Raw genomic sequence first — 23,344 nt, 5'->3', positions numbered from 1 at the left:
TCACATGCTGCGCACATTCTGAGTCGCAGAGATGACATGGTGAGGGGTATGAGGTTCCTGCCTGAGGATTTGGTGAGGGAGTTCATCGCAGTGAATTTTTTGGTTTGTTCAAAAATCAAGTAACGTGTGGCGCTGCCCTGTGACTAAGGCGAGGGGACGGTGTACAGCTGTGAACCTCACAGATGCCATTCGCAGGCTGTCGCAGCCCAGTGGGATACTACCCTTAGACATCAGTTCACCTCACAGATTTTCTGATTCAAGTAAGGGCTTGTGTGGGCCCGTCAATAACGTCCACTTTGGTCTTCTGGAGGTAGTTCTTTACCAGGAGCAATGTATGTTTTAGGTCATTGTCATGTTAGAAGACAAAGAAATGACCCAGAATCAGTTTTGCTGCTGACTGCTTGAGGTTTTCTTTCAAAATCTTCACATAGCCTTCGTTCTTCATAATTCCTTCCACCTTGAGGAGATTCCCAGTCCCAAATGCACTGAAGCATCCCCACAGCATAACACTGCCCTTGCCATGTCTCTATGGCCGAATCAGAATGCCTTTTACTGTCATTATACATTGGTACAACGAGATTAAGGCCATCCAGTTGCAGTGCAATAAAATAGAATAAAAATAGTGCAAGAGTATGTATCAAAAACAAGATATAAAGAAAAATTCAACAATGTAGGAAAAATATATATATACAATTGACACTAGTGCAAGGTGCAGCTAGGATATAAATATATTGCACAGAAATGTATATTGTCCATGGGTGACTGGGTTATTGCACATGGTTAAGATTGCACGAGGAGGATCAGTGCATGATAGAGTTGAATGTGGTTATAGCTTTGGGGAAGAAACTGTTTTTCAGTCTGTTTGTTTTTGTCCTTGTGAGCCTGTAGCACCTCCCTGAGGGCATCAGGTCAAACAGGGCAGAGCCAGGGTGAAAGCAGTCTTTGGAGATTGCTTTGGCTCTGCTGAGGCAGCGGGAGGTGTAAATGTTCAACAGGGAGGAAAGAGGCCGGCCGATGATCTTCTGTGCTGTCTTAACAACCCTCTGCATTTTCTCCCTGTCAGCAGTGGTGGAGCTGCCAAACCATACTGTGATGCAGTATGTCAGCAGGCTCTCAATGGATGAGCAGTAGAAGGCCAGCAGCAGGTCGGTGTTGAGGTTGTACTTCCTGAGGACTCTCAGGAAGTGTAGCCGCTGCTGAGCCTTCTTGAGAATAGAGGAGATGTTGTTGGACCAGGAGATGCAGTCTGCGATGAGAACACCGAGATACCTGAAGGTGGGGACCCTTTCCACAAGCTCGCCGTTGATGAGAAGGGGGGCAGGGTCAGTGCAGTGTTTCCTGAAGTCAATGATGATTTCTCTGGTCTTCCCAGTGTTCAGAGCAAGGTTGTTCTCTGAGCACCAGGCTGCCAGCTGCCAGATCTCCTCTCTGTAGGCAGCCTCATCACCTCCGGAGATGAGACCGACCACTGTGGTATCGTCTGCAAACTTGACGATAAGGTTGTTCTTGTGGGCCGGTCTGCAGTCGTAGGTGTAGAGGCAGTAGAGGAGGGGGCTCAACACACAGCTCTGTGGAGAGCCGATGCTCAGCGTGCGGGTGGAGGAGAGGTGAGGGCCGAGTCTCACAGTCTGGGGATGGTTGGAAAGAAATAATCCAGGCGCATGTGAGAGGGTGGAAGCCAAGAGTGACCAGTTTTGTGGTAAGTCTATCCGGGATTATTGTGTTGAAGGCAGAACTATAATCAACAAAGAGCATTCGGACGTAGCTCTGTGGCTGCTCCAGGTGGTTTAGAGCAGAGTGGAGAGCTACGGCGATGGCGTCCTCTGTGGATCTGTTTGCCCTGTATGCAAACTGGTGAGGGTCAAGGTCTGGGGGGAGGTGGTCCTTGATGTGCTGAAGAACCAGTCTCTCAAAGCACTTCATGATTACCGGAGTGAGGGCCACCGGACGGTAATCATTCAGGCTGGTGATGGGAGACTTCTTCGGCACCGGGATTATGGTGGAGGTTTTCAGGCAGGACGGGATGACTGCTTGGTCCAGGGACAGGTTGACGATCCTGGTAAAGGTGGGGGCAAGCTGGTTGGCATAAACTCTGAGCACCTTGCCAGGTACTCCGTCTGGGCCAGCAGCTTTCCTGGGGTTCACTGCAAGGAGCACTCGCCTGACATCATGCTCTTTTACAGTGAGTGGAGTGGTGCGGGGAACAGGTGGGGGCAGGGGGAGGGCAGGAACAGGTGAGTGCAGCTGGGAAGATCCGAACCGAGCAAAGAAGCCGTTTAGCTCCTCTGCCAGTGGTGCACTCAGGTCCACTGTTGGAGCATCACAACCCCAGAAGTTTGTGATGTCATGTATTCCCTGTCACATCCTCCGTGCATTGTTGCCAGACAGATGGGACTCTATCTGCATCCTGTGGTCCGCCTTTGCTCTTTTTACTCCTCTCTTCAGGTCAGCTCTGGCAGCACTATACAGAGCTCTGTCACCTGACCTGAAGGCAGCGTCGCGGGCCCTGAGGAGTGAGCAGACCTGGCTGGTCATCCAGGGTTTCTTATTTGGGAAAGCCCGGATGGTTTTTGTCACAGTCACATTCCCGATGCAGAACTGAATGTAGTCCAGAACCGTTCCTGTGTGTCTCCAGCTCATGATGTTCAAATAGGGCCCAGTCTGTCTGTTGGAAGCAGTCTTGGAGTTTGAGGAGTGCGTTGTCAGGCCAGATTGTAACAGACTTAGTTGTGGGCTCAAGCCTGCGTCTGAGGGGGTGTAGGCTGGCGTGAGCAGGAGGGAAACATGGTCTGACTGTCCGAGGTGGGGGAGGGGTACAGCTCTGTATGCAAGTTTGATGTTGGAGTAAACATGATCCAGTGCGTTCTCCCCTCTTGTAGCACATTTCACGTGCTGGTAGAAGTGAGGCAGTACAGTCTTCAAGTTGGCCTTGTTAAAATCCCCTGCTAAGATGTGTACTCCGTCTGGGTGAGCCCGCTGCTGTTCGTTCACGGTGCTCAGCAGGAGAGAGAGCGCTGTGTTTACACTGGCGTCGGGTGTAATATACACAGCAGTGATGATAACAACAGTTAGCTCTCTCGGGAGGAAAAAAGGCCGGCACTTTACAGACATGTACTCTACATCTGGGGAGCAGTGACTGTCTATGATTGTCCCCGAGGGTAGGCTGAAAAGTTCTAAGGCTGACTATGATGCAGTTGTCGAATTCAACAAATTCAGGGTTATTTTTCTATATAGTCGCCCTGTAACTCCACACACTTCTTCCAGCGGTGCTTGAGTGCTTCGATTCCCTTGGCATAGAAGCTTTCATCTTGAGAGTCAAACAGTCCCTCAACGGCAGCCATCACCTCATCATTGCTCCGATAGTGCTTCCCAACCAAGTTTTTTTCAGGTTTGGGAACAGATGAAAGTCCGAGGGTGCCAAGTCAGGGGAGTATGGTGGGTGATCTACCAGTTCGAATCCACACTCATGGATAGTGGCCATGGCCACTGTTGACTTGTGAGCTGGGGCACTGTCTTGATGGAACAGCACCCCTTTCGTCAGCTTTCCTGGTCACTTCTTTTTGACAGCCTCGCATAACTGTCTCAGTAGGTTAGAATAGTACTGTCCATTTATGGTTTGTCCCTTTTCAAGATAGTCCACGAACACAATGCCCTTGGCATCCCAGAAAACTGAAACCATGACCTTCCCCGCAGATGAAATGACCTTGGCCTTCTTTGGAGGTGGTGACCTTGGGGGTTCCACTGCATTGATTGTTTTTTTGTCTCTGGTTCAAAGTGGTGAACCCAACACTCATCCTGGGTAAGAAAACATTCCAGTAATTGGCTGGATCCTCTTCAAATTGCGCCAAGTTTGCCTTCGACATGACTAGCCTGGTCGTCTTCAAGGCTCTCTCTGCCCCTCTTAAATTCAGCTGCCCACTTCTGCACTGTAGATATGGAGGGAGCTTCATCCCCTGATGTAGCAACCATATCCGCATGAATGTCCTTGGGCTTTAAACCCTTCTTATGCAGGTACTTAATCACACCACGATGCCAGATTTTGTCCATTTTTGCAGTTTCCCTCTACCACGAACTTTCAAACTTGGCTATGAACCACAAACTACCTCACAACCTGGAAGAAAATAACAGAGTTAGTCATCAGAAGAGTTGAACTTAATGCATGCCAAGTTTTATTGAAATGGCATTTCTCCTTCTTGGTGAGCCTTAGAACTTTTCAGCCTACCCTCGTCCCGTTGTTGCACCAGTTATCATGCACATAAATACAGAGCCCCCCCCCCCCACCTCTCCTCTTTCCGGAGTCCTTTGTCCTGTCTCCGTGTAGCAGCGTGCGGCCAGCTAGCTGCACGCTAGCGTTGGGTATGTCCGGGTGCAGCCAGGTTTCGGTGATAATAAACACACAGCATTGATGAACATAGCAATTTCTAGCGAGTTGTAAAACCAGATCGTCCATTTTATGCACTGGGGATCTGGCATTGGAGAGAAACAGGCTCGGGAGGGGTGGCTTGTGTGGTTGTTTGCGTAGCTTTAGCATAACACCAGACCTGCAGCCTTGCTTCTGCTTCCTCTCCCTCCTCCGTCTTCGTCGCCTCCCAGATCCGATAATAATCCACAGAGAGCCCGGCGGTCTCGTTATGTCATCTGGGATGTTGTGCGTGTGTGTGGTGAAAGTCGCTCAAAACAGATATCTGATGTAAATGTTCGATATCCAACAGCGACTGGCATGTGTACTGCAAGCTCGCAGCACAGATAGTGTCCAAAAATAAATAAAACTGTAGAAAAATAAAAAGAAAGGAGCACTGAACAGAGAGCCGGAAAGCCACTGCACCACCTAGGCGCGCCGCCATAATCAAAAAAAAAAAAAAAAAAAAAAAAAAGAGCTCTAGTTTCGTCTTACCAGACCAAAGGACATGCTTTCAGTATGTATAATCTTTCTCCAGGTTGTCCTTAGCATACTTCAGTCTAGCTTGAAAGTCTCTCTTCTGCAAAAGTGGAGTTTTTCTTGATCTGCAACCTCACAGTTCATTCTTGTCCAGGCTCTAGTGATTGTCTTCTTTGAGACTACAATTCCAGACTTAGCTCAGTCATTCACTAGACCAGGGGTGGGCAATGAGGGCCGAGACACTGCAGGTTTCCCTTGAAACCAATCACCTCAGCAGGTGACCTGCTGATGAGCTCCTCCCCTGCTCAGAAACAGCTGGTCGTCAATGAAATCGCCTGCTGAGACACCTGATCATTAATGAAATCACCTGCAGAGGTGATTGGCAGCAAAGAAAACCTGTAGTGTCTTGGCCCTTCATGGCACATAATTGCCCGCCCCTGCACTAGACTCTTGGCAGTTGTTCTTGGGTCTTTAGACACATGTCTCACTAGTTTTCTTTCCAGAGTGTTTGAAATCTTTTGTTCCTATCTCTGCCAGGTTTGTTCTGTACTGTCTGGGTATGTTTAATTTCTGGTTGATACTTCTCACTCCAGGTCTTGACAGTTGGAAATGCTGTGATAACGTTGTATATCCTTCTCCTTTGTGAACATCACAATTCTTTTCCTCAAGTATAAACTGATTTCTTTTGAAGCTTTCTCAAGTAACAGCTCAAACCCAGACTGAAGTTTCCCTACTGTGTGTACATTGGAAGATAACCTTCTGTTTTTACAATCTTTGAGCATTACAAAGTTAAAGCACATTGTACAATGTACAGCAGTGGTTTGTGCTATGGCCCACCAAAATGGTCAGCACTTAAGGGGTCTAATAGTTTTGCCTGGTAGTTTGTAGTTTTTGAAAAATAATTTTGTTTCTGTGTTATATATATATATATATATATATATATATATAAAAAAAAGCATTCAGGATTTTTTTTAAGAAAACGTTAAGTTTCTTTGGGCCAATAATTTTGTTTGTTTGTCTGTCTTGATCCGGTATGTCCTCTGACTAGCACAGGAATTGTGAAAAGACGTGGACATCAGCACTTTTTCCGGCACATTAAGACAGACGTGCGGAGGAGTTCGGCGCGTCGTGGTGCAGCCGCTCGGCGCAAAGAAGCGTCGTGATGAAGCCTCACAGGACATGTTGGGGCTTGTCCACCTCAAGCTCAATTTCTCCGATATTCACACGACAGAAAAGCAACCGGAATCCGTCTGAAAGCCGTCCTGAGAGACCAACACCGAGATGGTTTAGTGCCGCGTCAAGAGCGGCACGGTGGCGCGTCCCTCGGCTTCTTTTTCCATGACAAAAAAAACTCCTGTAACGGTGGAATGTGCTGGAAAACGTGCTGATGTCCACGTCTTTTCACAGTTCCTGTCCTAGTCAGAGGACATACCGGATCAAGACAGCGTCCAGTTTGTTTGTGAGGGGTGTGCGCGCTCAGCAGTTGTGGGCCGTCCTTAAAGGGGCAGTAACACCCCTTAATCTGTTTAATCCCCATAAAATCGTCCCTGAAAGCCATATTAATTTTTTGAACGGTGTCCACCTGGAGGTCTCTTACAGTTTCTGGAAAAAAATTGATGCAGCAAAGATCCAAATCGTTCAGACATTTATTCGCAACAAAAAACAGACGAGAGGGGTGGACCACACCTCACTCAAAGCCTGCTCACAGGTGAATGAAGCAACGGACAGGCATGAAAAAACTCATGCATGCGCACGAGGGTTTAAGCTTGGCTGACGCAATCACACGTGATTCAAATCCATATGGTTTTTGAAAAAAATAATAAGGTCGGATACTTTTCTAACAGACCTCGTATACCAACAAAGTCACGCCAATGGATGTAACCTGGGTGACATCACTGGTTGTCTTTATATACCAAACGTACCCAGCGCTCGTTTCTTCTCGGAATTAACTCACAAGACTCTGAGTGACAAGCAACTCTGGCGGTCATTCGGAATTCATAGAACCTCAGATACACTCGTAACTCTCGTTCTATTTCATTCCTACTGACTGCCAGAGGGCTGCGCTTAGCACCTGGATGACTTAATACCAACAAGGTCACGAAGAGTCACACTCACCTAACATCAGCAGTGGGGAGTGGAGGCAGACAACACCACCGAAGTCACCGCAGGAGGAGCGGCCACATTCAGTCTGTAATAGCGGGCAAAGGTACAGGACAAAGCCCACGTACCAGCAGCACACATATCACTCAAAGGAACACCTCTCAGTGCAGCCCAGGAGGTGGACACCCCTCTGGTGGAATGGCACGTAACTTTAGGAAGCAGAAGACCCCTGGACTTGTATACTTGTAAAATGGCATCCACGACCCAATGTGAAAGTCGCTGCTTTGATACAGCACAGCCTTTTTTGTGATCACCGTAACAAACAAACAGTGCATCTGTTTTCCGAATCCCAGCAGTCACGATAATGTACTGTTTCAACATTCGGACAGGACACAGGGAACCTGAGACAGATAATCCTGGATCAGAATGCGGGGCATACACAGCCAAGGAAATTGGCTGGTTAACATGAAAGGCTGAAATTCTCTTAGGTAAAAATGATGGATTAGGCCACAGCGTAACCCCAGATCCATCAGAATTCCATCGCAAACAGTTCTCAGCAACCGATAGGGCATGGAGCTCTCCCACTCGCTTCGCCAAAGATACTGAAAGTAGAAAGGCAGTTTTCACTGACACCCACTTAAGATCAGCACTTTCAACTGGTTCGAAAGGAGATAAGCTTAAACCCTCTAGGACTAGTGAAAGGTCCCATGAAGGTACACGTGCAAGCCTTGGATGCCTCAAACGTACAGCACCTTTCAAAAAATGACACACTAGGGAATGCAAACCCACTGACCGGCCGTCAACGTAGACGTGCCGGGCAGAGATTGCAGCAACATAAACCCTGAAAGTAGAGACAAAGTGTTTTCTCCAGCAGTTCTTGTAAATATTTGAGTAGAATAGGCACAGGGCAACGCTCTGGGTCTAACGTTTGGTTCTCACACCATCTGTTGCCATACATAGCCCTGGTAAAAGCAGCACGTGAGTTAAGGATAGTCTGAACAACAGCCTGGTCACAAGAACCTAACAAGGAGTCCGGCCGTTCAACGGTGAGGGTGCCAAATCCTCCCCTGTAACTGTGACAAAAAAATCCTTCCTCTCTGGGAGAGCCCAAGGTTCCCCCTCGAGGAGCTTGTAAATCACGGGAAACCAAATCCTCCCTGGCTAAAACGGAGCAACCAGCAGCACCCTGTGACTGCTCTGCTCTATCCTGTGCAGTGTCAGCATAAGCAGTGGAAGAGGAGGGAAGGCATACAGGAGGCAGTCCGGCCACAGGTGAGCCAGTGCATCCTGCCCCAGCGGGCTGTCTGGTTCCGAGAGGGAGTACCACCGTGGGCAATGTGTCAAAGTGCTTGGAGCAAAGAGGTCCACTTCCACTACTACATACTTCTGCCAACAACAACCGGGTTCAGTCTCCACTCTCCCGGCGGTGGTTTCTCTCTGGAGAGTAAGTCCGCAGCACTGTTCTGTATGCCGGACAGATGAACTGCTCTGACACTTTGAAGGCGAGGCAACACCCATAGTAAAATCCTCCGAGCTTCTGCCAGTGAGTGACTCGACCTGGTGCCCCCCCGATGGTTTATGTGGTAGACTGTAGATGTGTTGTCCAACCGGACAAGAACATGTCTTCCTCTCAGGGTCGGGAGGAAATGCTTGAGAGCCAGTGGCACAGCGCGAAGCTCCAGCACATTTATGTGTTGAAGTCTCTCCTGAGGACTCCAGACACCGCTCACCATCCTGTAATTCCACACGGCCCCCCAACCTTTGAGTGACGCATCTGTCACAATCACCTCTCGACAAGAAGGGATGGAGCCTAGAGGGACACCCTTGCAGGTGAAGTCTATGTTCCCCCAGGGACTGAGGTGCAGAAGGCACTGGTTGGAGAGTCATACAAGCCTGTGCTGATGCATCTTTGAATTGAGGCCTAGGTTGTCGATCCAAATCTGTAGGGGACGCAAGAACAGAAGTCCCAAAGGTACCACTAGCGACATTGCAGTCAGTTTGCCCATCAACTGGAGCAGCAAACCAAAAGACAGTGTCACAGTCTGTTGATGGCAGTGCAGTCATAGTTAGGGAGCTGATGGCAAAGCCGATGAAGGTTGTTTGTTGACTGGAACAAGAGAACTCTTTGCAAAATTCACTGTGAGTCCTAACTGAGAGACATGGTTCAATAAAAGAGCTGTATCATTGTGTGCCTGCTCCTGAGTTGGAGCGCAGACAAGCCAATCATCTAAGAAGGGTAGGATTCTTAATCCGAGAGCTTGCAGTGGGACTAGTGCTGCAGCCATACATCTGGTAAATAATGTACAAGGGGCGAGAGAGAGGCCGAAAGGAAGCACCTGTCCCTCAAAAGCAGAGCCGAGAAACGGCCTGTGACAAGGCGCCACTGGCACATGGAAATAGGCGTCCTTTAAGTCGACGCTTGTGAACCAGTCTCCTGTGTGATAGCTTGAAGGACGTCTACTGTGCAGAGCATGTAAAACTGCAGCACCTTGAGATAACGATTCAGACGTCGGAGATTGAGGATAGGACGAAAGCCGCCATCCTTCTTTGGAACAAGGAAGTAGACTGAATAGAACCCTCTGAACTGTTCTGAACTGTGAACTGGCTATAGTTCGGTTTTGGAACTCCCTTCTCCAGGAGTTCCAAAAACCTCCTGTTGTAGGGCGGCAGACTTCACTGGGTCAGAAACAACGGTCATCCTCACCCCATTGAACTTTGGAGGAGGACATCTGAACTGAATACTGTAACCCTCAAACAAGGTTGATCTTGAAATTGGGCCTCCCAGTACCTGAGATGAGTTAGTGAAAAATGGCTGGGGGCCAACCTTTGGCAGTCAGACTTGACCGCCTCTGCCTCGCGTCCCTGAGAACCTCTGGGTGTGATTACTGGAAGCTCTGTAAATCCATTCAGTTCTCCGGGGTCTGCCTGTAGGCTCCCGAAAGGCAGGCCACTGGGAGAGCTGGCCATCAACTGCGAAGGCACGTGCAGCTCTGGAAGTAGGCGGGAGCCTGGACGTAGAGTGAAAAGTTGTAACACGTCTGACAGGCTGAGGCCTGGAAGTCCGGTGAAGGTCAACAAACTGTTGCCGAGATTTACTAACCTCAATAGCACGCTCCAAAGTTTGTTGGGCCGCAGGTCCAAATATTTGGCCTGGAAGAACCGGCAGTGAATGGAGTGTAACTCTGCAGGATTCGGACAGAGGGGACTGCGCAAGCCACAGCTGACGTCTAGTGATGGTAAGGGTCGACATCAGTCTGCCAAGCTCTCTAGACATATAAGCAAAAGTTTGGAGTGAGGCATCACTAAGACTTTGAGTAGCATCATCAACCACTGTCTCCCTCAAAGACTTTGAGAGGGCAAGGGCTAAATGGGACAGTCAGTTGCCTAGCCGACCAATGCGAGCAGCTACGTGATAGTACTTGGTGAGGAGATCATCAGTGACCCTACACTGAGGTCGTGGGCAGCAGGCATCCAGCCGAGTAGCATCAGCCGGAGCCACAACCAGGTTCGCAATAATGATGTCAACGGAGGGCATACGGTTCACACCATATTGAGCCGAATCACACATAGAGCTAAGGGCTCTGCAGTCTTGCGATAGATAGGTCAATGATTTGGGGTCTGCCCAACATCAGTGGAGCTCCTCGATGTATGGTTGCGAAGCTGCAACATTGAACTCAAGTTTCTGAGTGACTTTGAAAAAGGCACTTGAAGCAGTGGTTTCCGCAGGGGGATTGTCGATCCCGAGCCTGGATAAAGCCAACTGAACAGCTTGCTGGACAAAGTATAGTCCCGGTCTGGTTTGCGGCAGGGACTCTGCCTCAGAGGCGTAAGAGCACACCAATGAATGGCTTGGAGAGAGACTCCTCTCATCCTGGTCCTAAACACAGTTTGTATCACTTGTCACGTACAAGGAATCAGTCCGCAGCAATAATATGGCATCTTCTTCCTGCTGAGTACTACATCGGTCTGATCAGCCTCATTCGGGACAACAGGAACTGTTACAGCGTCCCTCGGCTGTAGATTCAGAAGTAAGGACTTAATCTGAGCAAACTCAGAAGTCAATGTTTCAACCTTTTCAGCCAAAGCACAGTCATGAGTAACTTTCTTAGCAGAAGAGGCCTTTGCATGTGGGCGTTTACAGAGCTTTGGTTCCTTCCTAGGGCTGGAGGCCAAAGTCCCACTGGGCATCCACTTCCAGTGCCGCAAGTCTAGCAGACCTCTCTGCTAGTGGTATACTGGCAACAATTAAGGGCAGGCATCGTCAGTCAGGGCTTCCCCTCAGGTGTCCGATCCCAAGACACGAGGGGCAAACATATGTCCATCTCCTGGGCTCAAAGGAGCCAAACAGGTACTACAGCCATGCAACAAAGTCCCTGGCATCATTTTGAACTGCGTGCAGATGGCTAACACAAGCCCTGATGGTTACAGATAGCAATACAAAGCGTGAATCACACACAGTGTAAGTACTAACACAAGGCACGGAGCGTGAATCACTCACAGCCACAGCCATAACACAAGGCACGGAGCGTGAATCACTCACAGCCAGAGGTAACACAAGGCACGGAGCGTGAATCACTCACAGCCAGAGGTAACACAAGGCATGGAGCGTGAATAACTCACAGCCACAGCCATAACACAAGGCACGGAGCGTGAATCACTCACAGCCACAGCCATAACACAAGGCACGGAGCGTGAATCACTCACAGCCAGAGGTAACACAAGGCACGGAGTGTGAATCACTCACAGCCAGAGGTAACACAAGACATGGAGCGTGAATAACTCACAGCATAAATGCTAACACAATGCACGGAGCGTGAATCACTCTCAGCAGAAAAAATACAAAACAGTTTAACCAGAGACAGGTCGTCGCAATTGCTCCTAATAACGGGAATCACCTACATCAACGACAACAGCAGCTGCTTGTGGAGCTGTTGAACTTTAATAAAATGGCGGCAGCGTAGACGAAAGTACTTCAAGGAGTGGGAAACACTCACGGCAACACATCAGCTGTGTTGTTTCGATGAAGTCTGGCTATTTGTTTAGCTGTGTCACTAACCCTGTTAACTAAGAAGTCGTGTGTGTATCAGAACCAGTGTAGTGTACTGTGTTGGGCTTGCCGTGAGTGTTTTCCACTCTTTGAAGCATTGACGTCTGCACTGCCGCCAGGCTTAGCGGCTAGCAGCTAGTGAACTCACGACAGGCGAATCTGAAGAATACAAAATGGTGAAGCCGTGTCTTGCAGCCTCTGGAGGACATGTGCAGTGTTCGTAGCTCCAACCGAAGTGGTTTACGAGGCTACAAGCGAGAGCGGCAATCGTAGACAAATGCATTCTCATCCTCTTCAGAATGTGAGAATGTAGAAAAGAAACGAGTGCTGGCTACGTCTGGTAAAGACAACCAGTGACATCACCCAGTTCACATCCAATAGCGTGACTTTGTTGGTATACATTCTCGACCTCTCTGTGCTGTGCACATGTAGTTACCCAGGTGCTAAGCACTGCCCTCTGGCGGTCAGTAGGAATGAAATAGAACATGGAGAATAAAATGAGATCAGAACAAATCACAACGACACTGATATTTTCAACCCAATGCAGCTAATTTTTCCACTTCGTTTCTCAGTTCATCACTACAGAAATGACCCCTGAAGACCTGCAGTGGAAAGGAATGCTCAAAGTCTTGGCTCTCAAATGGGCATTGTTACCCACCCCTGACAACTGATTCAATGTTCTCTAATAATAGTGTTAATAAACAATAGCAACTACTTTAGTACTAAATATTAAAATGCAACCTGTTTGCACAGTAATGTATTTAACCACTGGGTGGCGATTTCCATTTCACTGAGTAGCAAATATGTTTAAATGCTCTAAAGTTTAGTGTCCGCGTTTCCTGAACTTTCTTTTGATTGTACAGGCAGTCACTTCCCCTCTGCAAGCAACTCATCAACTCACCATTGCAATGAAACGCCCGATGAAGCAGAAGTAGGAGAGGTGGTCAGGATTAATAGTTGAGGCTGGATTGATCTGCAGACAATAGTTGCTCTTGCCAGCATACTCAAACAGACAGTACATGGGGTTCAACACCTCATGTGACAGCAAAAGAACCACTCTCTGTGAGTTGAGCGACCAAGTCAGAAGAGAGGGGGGAGAAGGGAAGGAAGATGACAAGTGATAAGACATTTGTGAATTCAAGTGAGCGTGGTGAATGTGGATGGATGATGGAGAAAGAGAGAGGAGAGGGCATCAGGTGTTTGGCTTTGTGCCTTCCTCTAAACGTCAGATACTCCATCAATATGATTACCTGGCTAAGCCGCCGTATGTCTAGACCCTCTCACCTCTGAAGATGCATAGAGTCGCTCCTTAGGTCGTAAGGCTTCAGGGCCATAATCTAATAAACAACAAGTGAGATCTTTCAGCACCTCTATCAGGCTCAACAGGCTCGATTTTTGCATGCACATTCTGTAAAACCTGAATGTATATTGCAGTGGATTTCTTTTTATGAGGCTTTCTGTGACTCTACTGTGAATCTGTGACTGGTGATGCAGAAGCTGTTGAATGCACAGCCTTTCTAAACACAGCAACTGAAGCCTACAGTATAAATTCATCAGTTGTTAGATTTAGCATACACTGTTACACACTTTATTTTTCTTAATGAATGATTTAAAATAAAAAAAACTGGAGCCATACATTATTCTTGAAATAAGTTCTGGGCTGTGAATTTCCTGATTGGTCAACGAAATAAAGAAAAAAATAAAACTGTGCGTGAAACAGTTGCACTGATACTCAGATTTGGATTCAAGTACCCTTAAATTAAAGCAATGATTCAGTACCACAACCTTATACTCAGCATTTGCTGATAATGTTGTATCAGAAAGACACTATAATGTGAAAGTTAAATTATATGCAGACCTTTTTGTAAGTGACACAGGACAGAGATTGGATGAGAAATGCATTCCAACAGGTCCGTAATTACTCTGTGTGAAAGCTGCGGTTGTATCTCTGCCCTTGAATTACAATACTATGTATGCTGTGTGACAGTAGTGGAAATTCTAACAGACATGGAGGGACCTGCTTACTTGCTGGAAAGAGTCTTCAAACAGTGTCTGTCGGGCCACATTGATCTTCACATGACTAGGGAGAGCATTGGACTGTGGAAATAAATGACAAATTAGATATACTGTGGGGAAGACGTGAACAGCCACAGTAAGAGAAGACCGAAAGGCGGCTTACCTGGCACAAGTAGCGAAATTGTGCAAGCTTCCAACGGAAGCTGCGTTCATAAGCAATCTGAGGGCCTTTGGTGCTGAGGAGAACAAATGAATTCAAAATGTGAATTGGAGCATGAATACTGTCAGTAAATGAAGTATTTTCTCCTTAACAGAGCACATTTTCCATAACCTTATTTGAGTGGTCTGGTAGTTTATACCAAAATGCAGATTTCTATTTGGTCAAAACTTTTTTTCTTACATTATGTTCTCGTTCTTTCTTCTATGAATTCGTACAAGCTCTAATAAAGGAAACATTTTTGGCCCATGTTTGTAGAAGCAACTCTGAACACATGAAAAGATGACTTGTTTTGAAAGATATTCATACACAGAGGACTTTCCAGTGCGCGGGTCACTGAAAGTGGTTGTCCGGGTGTTGTGATCAACAAAATAGCGAACGCCTTCCCTTGTGTACCGGATCTCCCAGCCTTCCGGTAGCGGGTCTTCATTCTGTAGCCTGCATACACACAAATCAAAATAAGATAATTCAATGTTGTAGTTAAACATTAAAAAGATTTAAAATTGTCTGAAGATGGTCTCAGACAACTATGACACACATCTTCACTTTCAACAATAATTCTTTTGAATATTTTACCTTTCTGGGTCAAAGCACTTGGTTTAAGATCGTTAATGCTTAGTTAGCCTGATAAACAATATAAACATTTATTAATTTTTTAAACAAATATAAATAGAATAGATTATATGGATAGAATAGATAGAAAGGACATACATGTGAATGCCCCCTGAATAGACAGAAAGGAATCCAGTTTGTTAATACCGTAAATTGAAAAAACAGCAAATGCCATCATCTTGTACATATATCCACGTTAACAGGATATGTAATAAAACGGATTTTAAATTTTTTTTCTGGCACACATAGGATTGGCGAATGAGTGAAGTGAGTGCAGAAAACCGTTGGTCAACAAAACCATGAAAACTACTGATAGTCGGGTTCTTGATAGATACGGGTGAGGACCAGTGAACATTTTACTTGAGGCGATGTTGGCATCTTTCAAAATGCAAAATAAAGACAAACAGGCCTATCAAGTTGCTTGTAAGCCTTTCTGCTAATTGCAGGCCACTGAAGGGCAGTGTAGTTTGAGTTGAACTTATCAATCCAAAAAGCAACTTTGTTTTGCTTATGTCATACACCATATAGCTGTCTGCCATCTGCTGGAAATGTGAGGGTTCCTTGCTGCAATTAATATTATTATCACAACACAGACAATGTTAATTGGGAATAGGAGTGGTTGTAGTTTCATGTACTGTATGTTAAAATGAGCCTGTGTCAGATTTTTTTTAATTCCAAAGCCTACGTAAGGTGAGCATCAAAGCTACTGCTGCTTATTATTATTATTATTATGAGCAGGCAGCATCAGTGTGGATGGTGGTTAGCACTGTTGCCTTGCAGTGAGAAGGTCCCAGGTTTGCTTCCAGCCTGGTCCTTTCTGTGTAGAGTTTGCATGTTTTCCCTGTGTTTGCATGGGTTCCCTTGGGTGTTCTGGCTTCCTCCCACATCCAAAGACACACAGGTTAGGTGAGTGGGTGACTAACTTGACCGTAGGTGTAAGTGAGACTGTGAACGTGTTTGTTCACAGCTAGAAAGTACTCATGCGCTTCATTTTTCCACATTTCTTATGTACAGCCTTATTCCACATGGAGGAAATTCATTCTTTTTTAGGGCTGCAGCTATCGTTTATTTTTGTAATCCAGTATTCTATCGATTATTCTGGTGATTAATCGAGTAAAAAGTACTTTTGCGTTTTTAAACAACATCAATAGTCCAGGGCTCTCTCTAAGCAATGGTACAATGTCCTTGTGCCAAAGTGTTGGCATTTTGCTGAAATGGCGATGGGATGTGGCTTTCTGTTTTGTTTTCTTCAGCTTGTAAAATTGAACCATTTTTAAATTTTGTTCTTTTTTATAAAGGCTCATGGACAGATCCCTGCGTGATTTTTTTATTTTATCCCTCTTTCTCTGCAATTCAGCAGATGCATTTCAGATGGAGGTTGAACATGCAGCCTCGCAGTCAGTTTTTTTTATTATTATTTTATTTAAGTTACCGTGTTTGTGAAGTGTTGTGTGTTGCCCAAAAAAGCAAAATTAAAAAGTCAAACATTCAGTGGGAGTCTGAGGGAAACACAGAAAGAGTGGCCGGGGACAGAGCTGTGACTCGCCTGGTCTGATAGCCCCTGACAATGGGCAGAGAGAGACAGCAGCTGGCCACTGGGTCAATAGTCCCTCCCCACATAGAGCAGACCGTGTGTTTTTTAAAAATAGACAAATACACTGCTTCGCTTTAAATGCACAGTAAGTCTATTTCAGATGATCAGCGTGGACCATCTTTCTCTTAAAGGCTTTATATTACTCTATGTGTCACATTGTAAAGCGGCAGCTATCATTACTAATTTGATTAGCTGTTATGCTCCAGTCTTCTTCTGTTTTTATTTTTCTGCGGACATTGCAGTGCCACACACAGGCATATGCACTACAACGTTAAACGACGCTTCGAGGCACAGGATTTTCCTTGAGCATTTTTATAATCAAATTATTCGAGTTACTCGACTAATCGTTTCAGCCCTATTCTTTTCCCTCAAATTCATCTCACAACACCCCACAATGACAAGATGAAAAATAATGTGGGTTTTTTTTATTTTGTAAATTTATTCTCTGTGAATACTTTCCGGATGCACTGTACGAGGTCTGTTAGAAAACTATCAGACCTTTTTAATTTTTTTAAAAAAACTATATGGATTTGAATCATATGCGCTTGCATCAGCCAAGCTTGAACCTTCATGCGTATGCATGAGTTTTTTCACGCCTGTCGGTTGCGTCATTCGCCTGTGGGCAGGCTTTGAGTGAGCACTGGTCCACCCCCCTCGTCGGATTTTCATTGTCAGGGAAATGGCGATTGGAGCAGCGCTGAATCAAAATTTTCCAGAAACTGTGAAAGACAGCCAGGTGGAAAACATTTGGAAGATTCAGACGGCTTTAAGTGAGGATACTCTGGGCATCACACAGATTAAGGAGCATTACAACCGGATTAAAGACGGCCCACAGCGACAGAGGGCGCGCCGCGCTCCGAGCGGCCATTGACAGGCTGAAACGACCAGCTCATTTCCAAAGTGAAGGCTGTGTTGATCCGGGACGTCGACTGACTACCACAGAAATTGCAGAAGAGTTGGACATCAGCACTTTTGCGGCACATTCCACTGTTACAGGAGATTTTGTAATGAAAGACGTGCGGAGGAATTGCGCATTGGGACGGAGCCGCAATGGGGCACAACAAAAAGCACGTCCGTGTTGGAAGTCTCACAGGACAAGCTGTGACATGCCCAGCTGTTACACAATTTCTCGGATACTCACTCAACTGAAAAGCCACCGAAAACCGTCTGAATCTTCTGAATGGTTTCCAACACGGACGTCCTTTTTGTTGTGCGCCATTGCGGCTCTGTCCCGACGCGCGAATTCCTCCACACGTCTTTCATTACAAAATCTCCTGTAACAGTGGAACGTGCAGCAAAGTGCTGATGTACAACTCTTCTGCAATTTCTCTGGTAGTCAGACGACGTCGCGGATCAACACAGCCTTCACTTTGGAAATGATCTGGTCGTTTCAGCCTGTCGATGGCCGCTCGGAGAGTGGCACGCCCTCCGATGCTGTGGGCCGTCTTTAATCTGGTTGTAAAGCTCCTTAATCTGTGTGACGCCCAGAGTATCCTCACCGAAAGCCGTCTGAATCTTCCGAATGGTTTCCATTTGGCTGTCTCTCACAGTTTCTGGAAAAATTTGATTCAGCGCTGCTCCAATCGCTCAGCCATTTCCCTGACAATGAAAATCCGACGAGGGGGGTGGACCAATGCTCATAGATAGACTCCATCCGCCCCGTGACCCTTAACTGGAATAAACTGGATCAGAACATGGATGGGTTATTATTATGTTTAAAATGTTCTTCTATGAATTGTTTAATTGCACACTGCTCAGTTCTGCAAACTTGTGAACTTGCTCTGGTGAGTGCAAGAAGCAGCACAGGGAGGTGAGACTCAACTTTGCATGCAGGATAAACAATATAACTCCTAAGCTATACACACTCACTAGCTGACTGTGTGAAAATAATGGATGGATACAAATATAGGACAGCCACACAATGGTGCTCCACCTTCAGTTTTGACCTATGATGCCTATTTTAATGACTGTGGAATTTATGCTCACCCTTGAGTTCGAGGGTCTTCCCACTGTGTTGTCTTGGTGTTATGGTTGACAAAGTACACTCGGTCATTTGAGTCCACACGCCTCTCTGGTGTTAATTCACACAGAGAAACAAATAAACAGTTTGACAGAGTGAGCACCAAGTCTCGCAACACCTGGCGCTTCACCCAGCTATCAATCATACATTCTCAACTAAAACCCCAACTACCTCAATAAAGCGATGACCTGTATTCAATGCAACAATTTTGTTACCAGAGCAACTTTTTCCTGCTTGTGAATACTACCCGTGATCATATTTCATCATTTACTAAATTTTCAGTATTTTAATGTGATTAACAGTAAATCTTCACTTGGAAAATGAAAGGGTCAAGAAAGAAAAGACTCAAAACTGTGCAAACAAAATCAGAATAACTTTAACATTATACGAGACTGTCCAAAAAGTATTGGACCTTTTTATTTTTTGCAAAAACCATATGGATTTGAATCACGTGTGATTGCATCAGCCAAGCTTGAACCTTCGTGCGCATGCGTGAGTTTTTTCACGCCTGTCGGTTGCGTCAGTCGCCTGTGAGCAGGCTTTGTGTGAGCAGTGGTCCACCCCTCTCGTCGGATTTTTATTGTGAATAAATGTCTGAACGATTTGGAGCTTTGCTGCATCAAATTTTTCCAGAAACTGTGAGAGACCTCCAGGTGGACACCATTCGGAAAATTCAGATGGCTTTCAGGGACCATTTTATGGGGATTACACAGATTAAGGAGTGCTCCAGCCGGTTTAAAGACCGCCCACAGCGTGCACTCTGACAGGCTGACACCCCGCTGAAACAAACAGATAATTTCCAACGTGAAGGCTTTGTTGATCCGGGACATCGTCTGACTTCCACAAAAAAGGCATAAGGTGTGGACATCAGCACTTTTTCGGCACATTCCACTGTTACAGGAGTTTTTTTTCATGGAAAAAGAAGCGGACGGATGCGCCACCGTGCCGCTCATTGCGCTGGACAAAAACACCTCCGTGTTGGTCTCACAGGACGGCTTTGAGATGGATTTCAGACGGCTGTCGGTGGCTTTTTAGTCGTGTGACTATCCGAGAAATTGTACATGAGCTGGACATGCCCCAACATGTCCTGTGAGGCTTCATCACGGCGTTGCTTTGCGCCATGCGAGTCCGCCGCGACGTGCGGAATTCCTCTGCTCCTCTTTCCATGACAAAAACTCCTGTAACAGTGGAATGTGCCGTTCATTTCTAAACTGGACGCTGTGTTTTATCCGGGACGTCCTCTGACTAGCACAGGAATTGCGGAAGACGTGGACATCAGCACTTTTTTTCGGCACACTGAGACAGAAATGGAGGAATTCTGCATTCTGTCTCAATGTCTCAGACAGTGGACTCATCTCTGTGCTTGTTCTGTTAGATCTCAGTGCTTCTTTTGATACTGTTGACCATAAAATTTTATTACAGAGACTACAGCATGCCATAGGTATTAAAGGCACTGCGCTGCGGTGGTTTGAATCATATTTATCTAATAGATTACAATTTGTTCATGTAAATGGGGAATCTTCACAGACTAAGGTTAATTATGGAGTTCCACAAGGTTCTGTGCTAGGACCAATTTTATTCACTTTATACATGTTTCCCTTAGGCAGTATTATTAGACGGCATTGCTTAAATTTTCATTGTTACGCAGATGATACCCAGCTTTATCTATCCATGAAGCCAGAGGAGACACACCAATTTACTAAACTGCAGGATTGTCTTACAGACATAAAGACATGGATGCCCTCTAATTTCCTGCTTTTAAACTCAGATAAAACTGAAGTTATTGTACTTGGCCCCACAAATCTTAGAAACATGGTGTCTAACCAGATCCTCACTCTGGATGGCATTACCCTGACCTCTAGTAATACTGTGAGAAATCTTGGAGTCATTTTTGATCAAGATATGACATTCAATGCGCATATTAAACAAATATGTAGGACTCCTTTTTTGCATTTGTGCAATATCTCTAAAATTAGAAAGGTCTTGTCTCAGAGTGATGCTGAAAAACTAATTCATGCATTTATTTCCTCTAGGCTGGACTATTGTAATTCATTATTATCAGGTTGTCCTAAAAGTTCTCTGAAAAGCCTTCAGTTAATTCAAAATGCTGCAGCTAGAGTGCTGGCAGGGACTAGAAGGAGAGAGCATATCTCACCCATATTGGCCTCTCTTCATTGGCTTCCTGTTAATTCTAGAATAGAATTTAAAATTCTTCTTCTTACTTATAAGGTTTTGAATAATCAGGTCCCATCTTATCTTAGGGACCTCTTAGTACCATATCACCCCAATGGAGCGCTTCGCTCTCAGACTGCAGGCTTACTTGTAGTTCCTAGGGTTTGTAAGAGTAGAATGGGAGGCAGAGCCTTCAGCTTTCAGGCTCCTCTCCTGTGGAACCAGCTCCCAATTCAGATCAGGGAAACAGACACCTTCTCTACTTTTAAGATTAGGCTTAAAACTTTCCTTTTTGCTAAAGCTTATAGTTAGGGCTGGATCAGGTGACCCTGACCCATCCCTTAGTTATGCTGCTATAGACTTAGACTGCTGGGGGGGTCCCATGATGCACTGAGTGTTTCTTTCTCTTTTTGCTCTGTATGCACCACTCTGCATTTAATCATTAGTGATTGATCTCTGCTCCCCTCCACAGCATCTCTTTTTCCTGGCGCCTTGGGGCAACTGTTTGTTGTGATTTGGCACTATATAAATAAAATTGATTGATTGATTGATTGAAGTCAGACGACGTCCCGGATCAACAAAGCCTTCACGTTGGAAATGATCTGGTTGTTTCAGTGGGGTGTCAGCCTGTCGGAGTGCGCCACGCTCTCAGAAGCTGTGGGCGGTCTTTAAACCGTCTGGAGCACTCCTTAATCTGTGTAATCCCCATAAAATTGTCCCTGAAAGCCATCTGAATTTTCCGAATGGTGTCCACCTGGAGGTCTCTCACAGTTTCTGGAAAAATTTGATGCAGCAAAGCTCCAAATCGTTCAGACATTTATTCGCAATAAAAATCCGACGAGAGGGGTGGACCAGCGCTCACACAAAGCCTGCTCACAGGCGAATGACGCAACTGACACGCGTGAAAAAACTCACGCATGCGCACAAAGGTTCAAGCTTGGCTGATGCAATCACACGTGATTCAAATCCATATGGTTTTTGCAAAAAATAAAAAGGTCCGATACTTTGTGGACAGACCTCGTAGATGACATGAATTACCAAATTCTTCACAGCTTTTGGAATGAAACCCTTGTTGGTAAAGAGTTAAGTGAAATGGTCAATAATACAGCTCCGTTTACTGAAGATCAAACACAGGCATCTATCTATGCCCCCCTCCATCACCCCAACACACACACAGGTAGAAATGTGTTTGATTTAATGATGGTAAACTCACCCCAACCAGGAGGCAGAGGGCCAAGAGGATCATTCTCAGCAGACATCATAGATGCCTGGAAATGAGGCAGGAACATGTAAACATCAATTCAGTAAGATCTGAGAGAAGAAAATGGAGATTTGGCCGAATAGATTCAGAATATGTTGGTCATTCAAACATTTTTTAACAAATTTATTGTAGAACAAGATTAAAGAAAACAAACTGCAATGTTCTAAATTGAAAAAACTGCTAAACTTTTCTTCATAATCTTTTCATAAAGAAAATATGATGCAGAAATGACAAGCTTCTACATATATGGAATTGATATATATATACACACGGTACCTAATATTTGGTTCAAAGTGCCATAGCGAGTTTCATTTTAACCAAACACTTGTGATAGCCAACAAGCTTCTGGGATAATTATGGTTGGACATGTGACCACTCATGGCAGACCTGGGAGAGTTCAATTAAATTATTAATTCAGTTGTACTGAAGTCTAAATTCTCCCCCTCGAACTGCCACCTTATCCTGGTGGGGGAGTATGCGTACCCGGATGATCCTAGGAGCTATGTTGTCTGGGACGTCGTGCCCCTGGTAGGGTCTCTCATGGCAAACAGGTCCGAGGGGACGGGTCAGACTAAGGGCAGTTCAGAACCTCCCATGACGAGTATAATATCAAGGACAGACATCGCCCGGGACGGTGGAGCCGGGGCCCCACCAGGGAGCCAGGCCTGGGGTTGGGGCTCGCGCGCGAGCGCCTGGTGGTCGGGCCTTAGCCCACGGGGCCTGGCCGGGCCCAGCCCGAAAGAGCGACATGGGCCTACCCTCCTGTGGGTTTACCACCGACAGAGGGGACCATGGGGTTCGGGTGCAGAGAGGACTGGGTGTCGTTCCAGGGTGGGTAACCCGGCGGCCTGGTCTGTGCTCACAGCCTCTGGCTGTCGGGACATGGAATGTCACCTCGATGGGGGGGGGAAGGAACCTGAGCTTGTGAGGGAGGTTGAGAGGTACTGACTAGAGATAGTCGGGCTCACCTCCACGCACAGCTTGGGCTCTGGTACCCAACTCCTGGAGAGGGGCTGGTCACTCCACTTTTCTGGCGTTGACCACGGGGAGAGGCAGTGGGCAGGGGTAGCACTGCTCATTGCTACCCAGCTCAGTTGCCATGTGTTGGTGTTCACCCGGGTGAATGAGAGGGTCATGTCCCTACACCTTCGGGTTGGGGACAGGACTCTCACTGTTGTCTCGGCCTACAAGCTGAGCGGCAGTGCAGAGTACCTGACCTTCTTGGAGTCCCTGGGAGGGGTACTAGATAGTGCTCCGAATGGGGACTCCATTGTTTTCCTGGGGGACTTCAACGCCCACGTGGGCGGCGACAGTGAGACCTGGAGAGGGGTGATCGGGAAGCACGGCCTCCCCAATCTGAACCCAAGTAGTGTTCAGTTGTTGGACTTCTGTGGTAGCCACAGTTTGTCCATCACGAACACCATGT

The 23,344-nt window shown here is 46.3% G+C and overlaps 1 protein-coding gene across 1 annotated transcript in view; it reads right to left on the bottom strand.

The window, feature by feature from the left end:
• The window catches only part of LOC117511792 (NEDD4-like E3 ubiquitin-protein ligase WWP1), a 143,598-nt gene that overhangs the window by 54,317 nt on the left and 65,937 nt on the right, over window positions 1–23,344 (bottom strand). Inside the window, 9 exon segments of the mRNA XM_034171695.1 lie at window positions 12,928–13,073; window positions 13,076–13,086; window positions 13,277–13,333; window positions 13,335–13,363; window positions 14,052–14,123; window positions 14,206–14,278; window positions 14,569–14,697; window positions 18,452–18,536; window positions 21,871–21,925. Of these exon segments, the coding sequence (XP_034027586.1) occupies window positions 12,928–13,073; window positions 13,076–13,086; window positions 13,277–13,333; window positions 13,335–13,363; window positions 14,052–14,123; window positions 14,206–14,278; window positions 14,569–14,697; window positions 18,452–18,536; window positions 21,871–21,925 (657 nt within the window).

The sequence above is a fragment of the Thalassophryne amazonica genome, chromosome 1 (assembly GCF_902500255.1).
Source record: "Thalassophryne amazonica chromosome 1, fThaAma1.1, whole genome shotgun sequence".
In the NCBI taxonomy this organism is placed as follows: domain Eukaryota; kingdom Metazoa; phylum Chordata; class Actinopteri; order Batrachoidiformes; family Batrachoididae; genus Thalassophryne; species Thalassophryne amazonica.
This window is presented reverse-complemented; position numbering and strand designations above follow the sequence as displayed.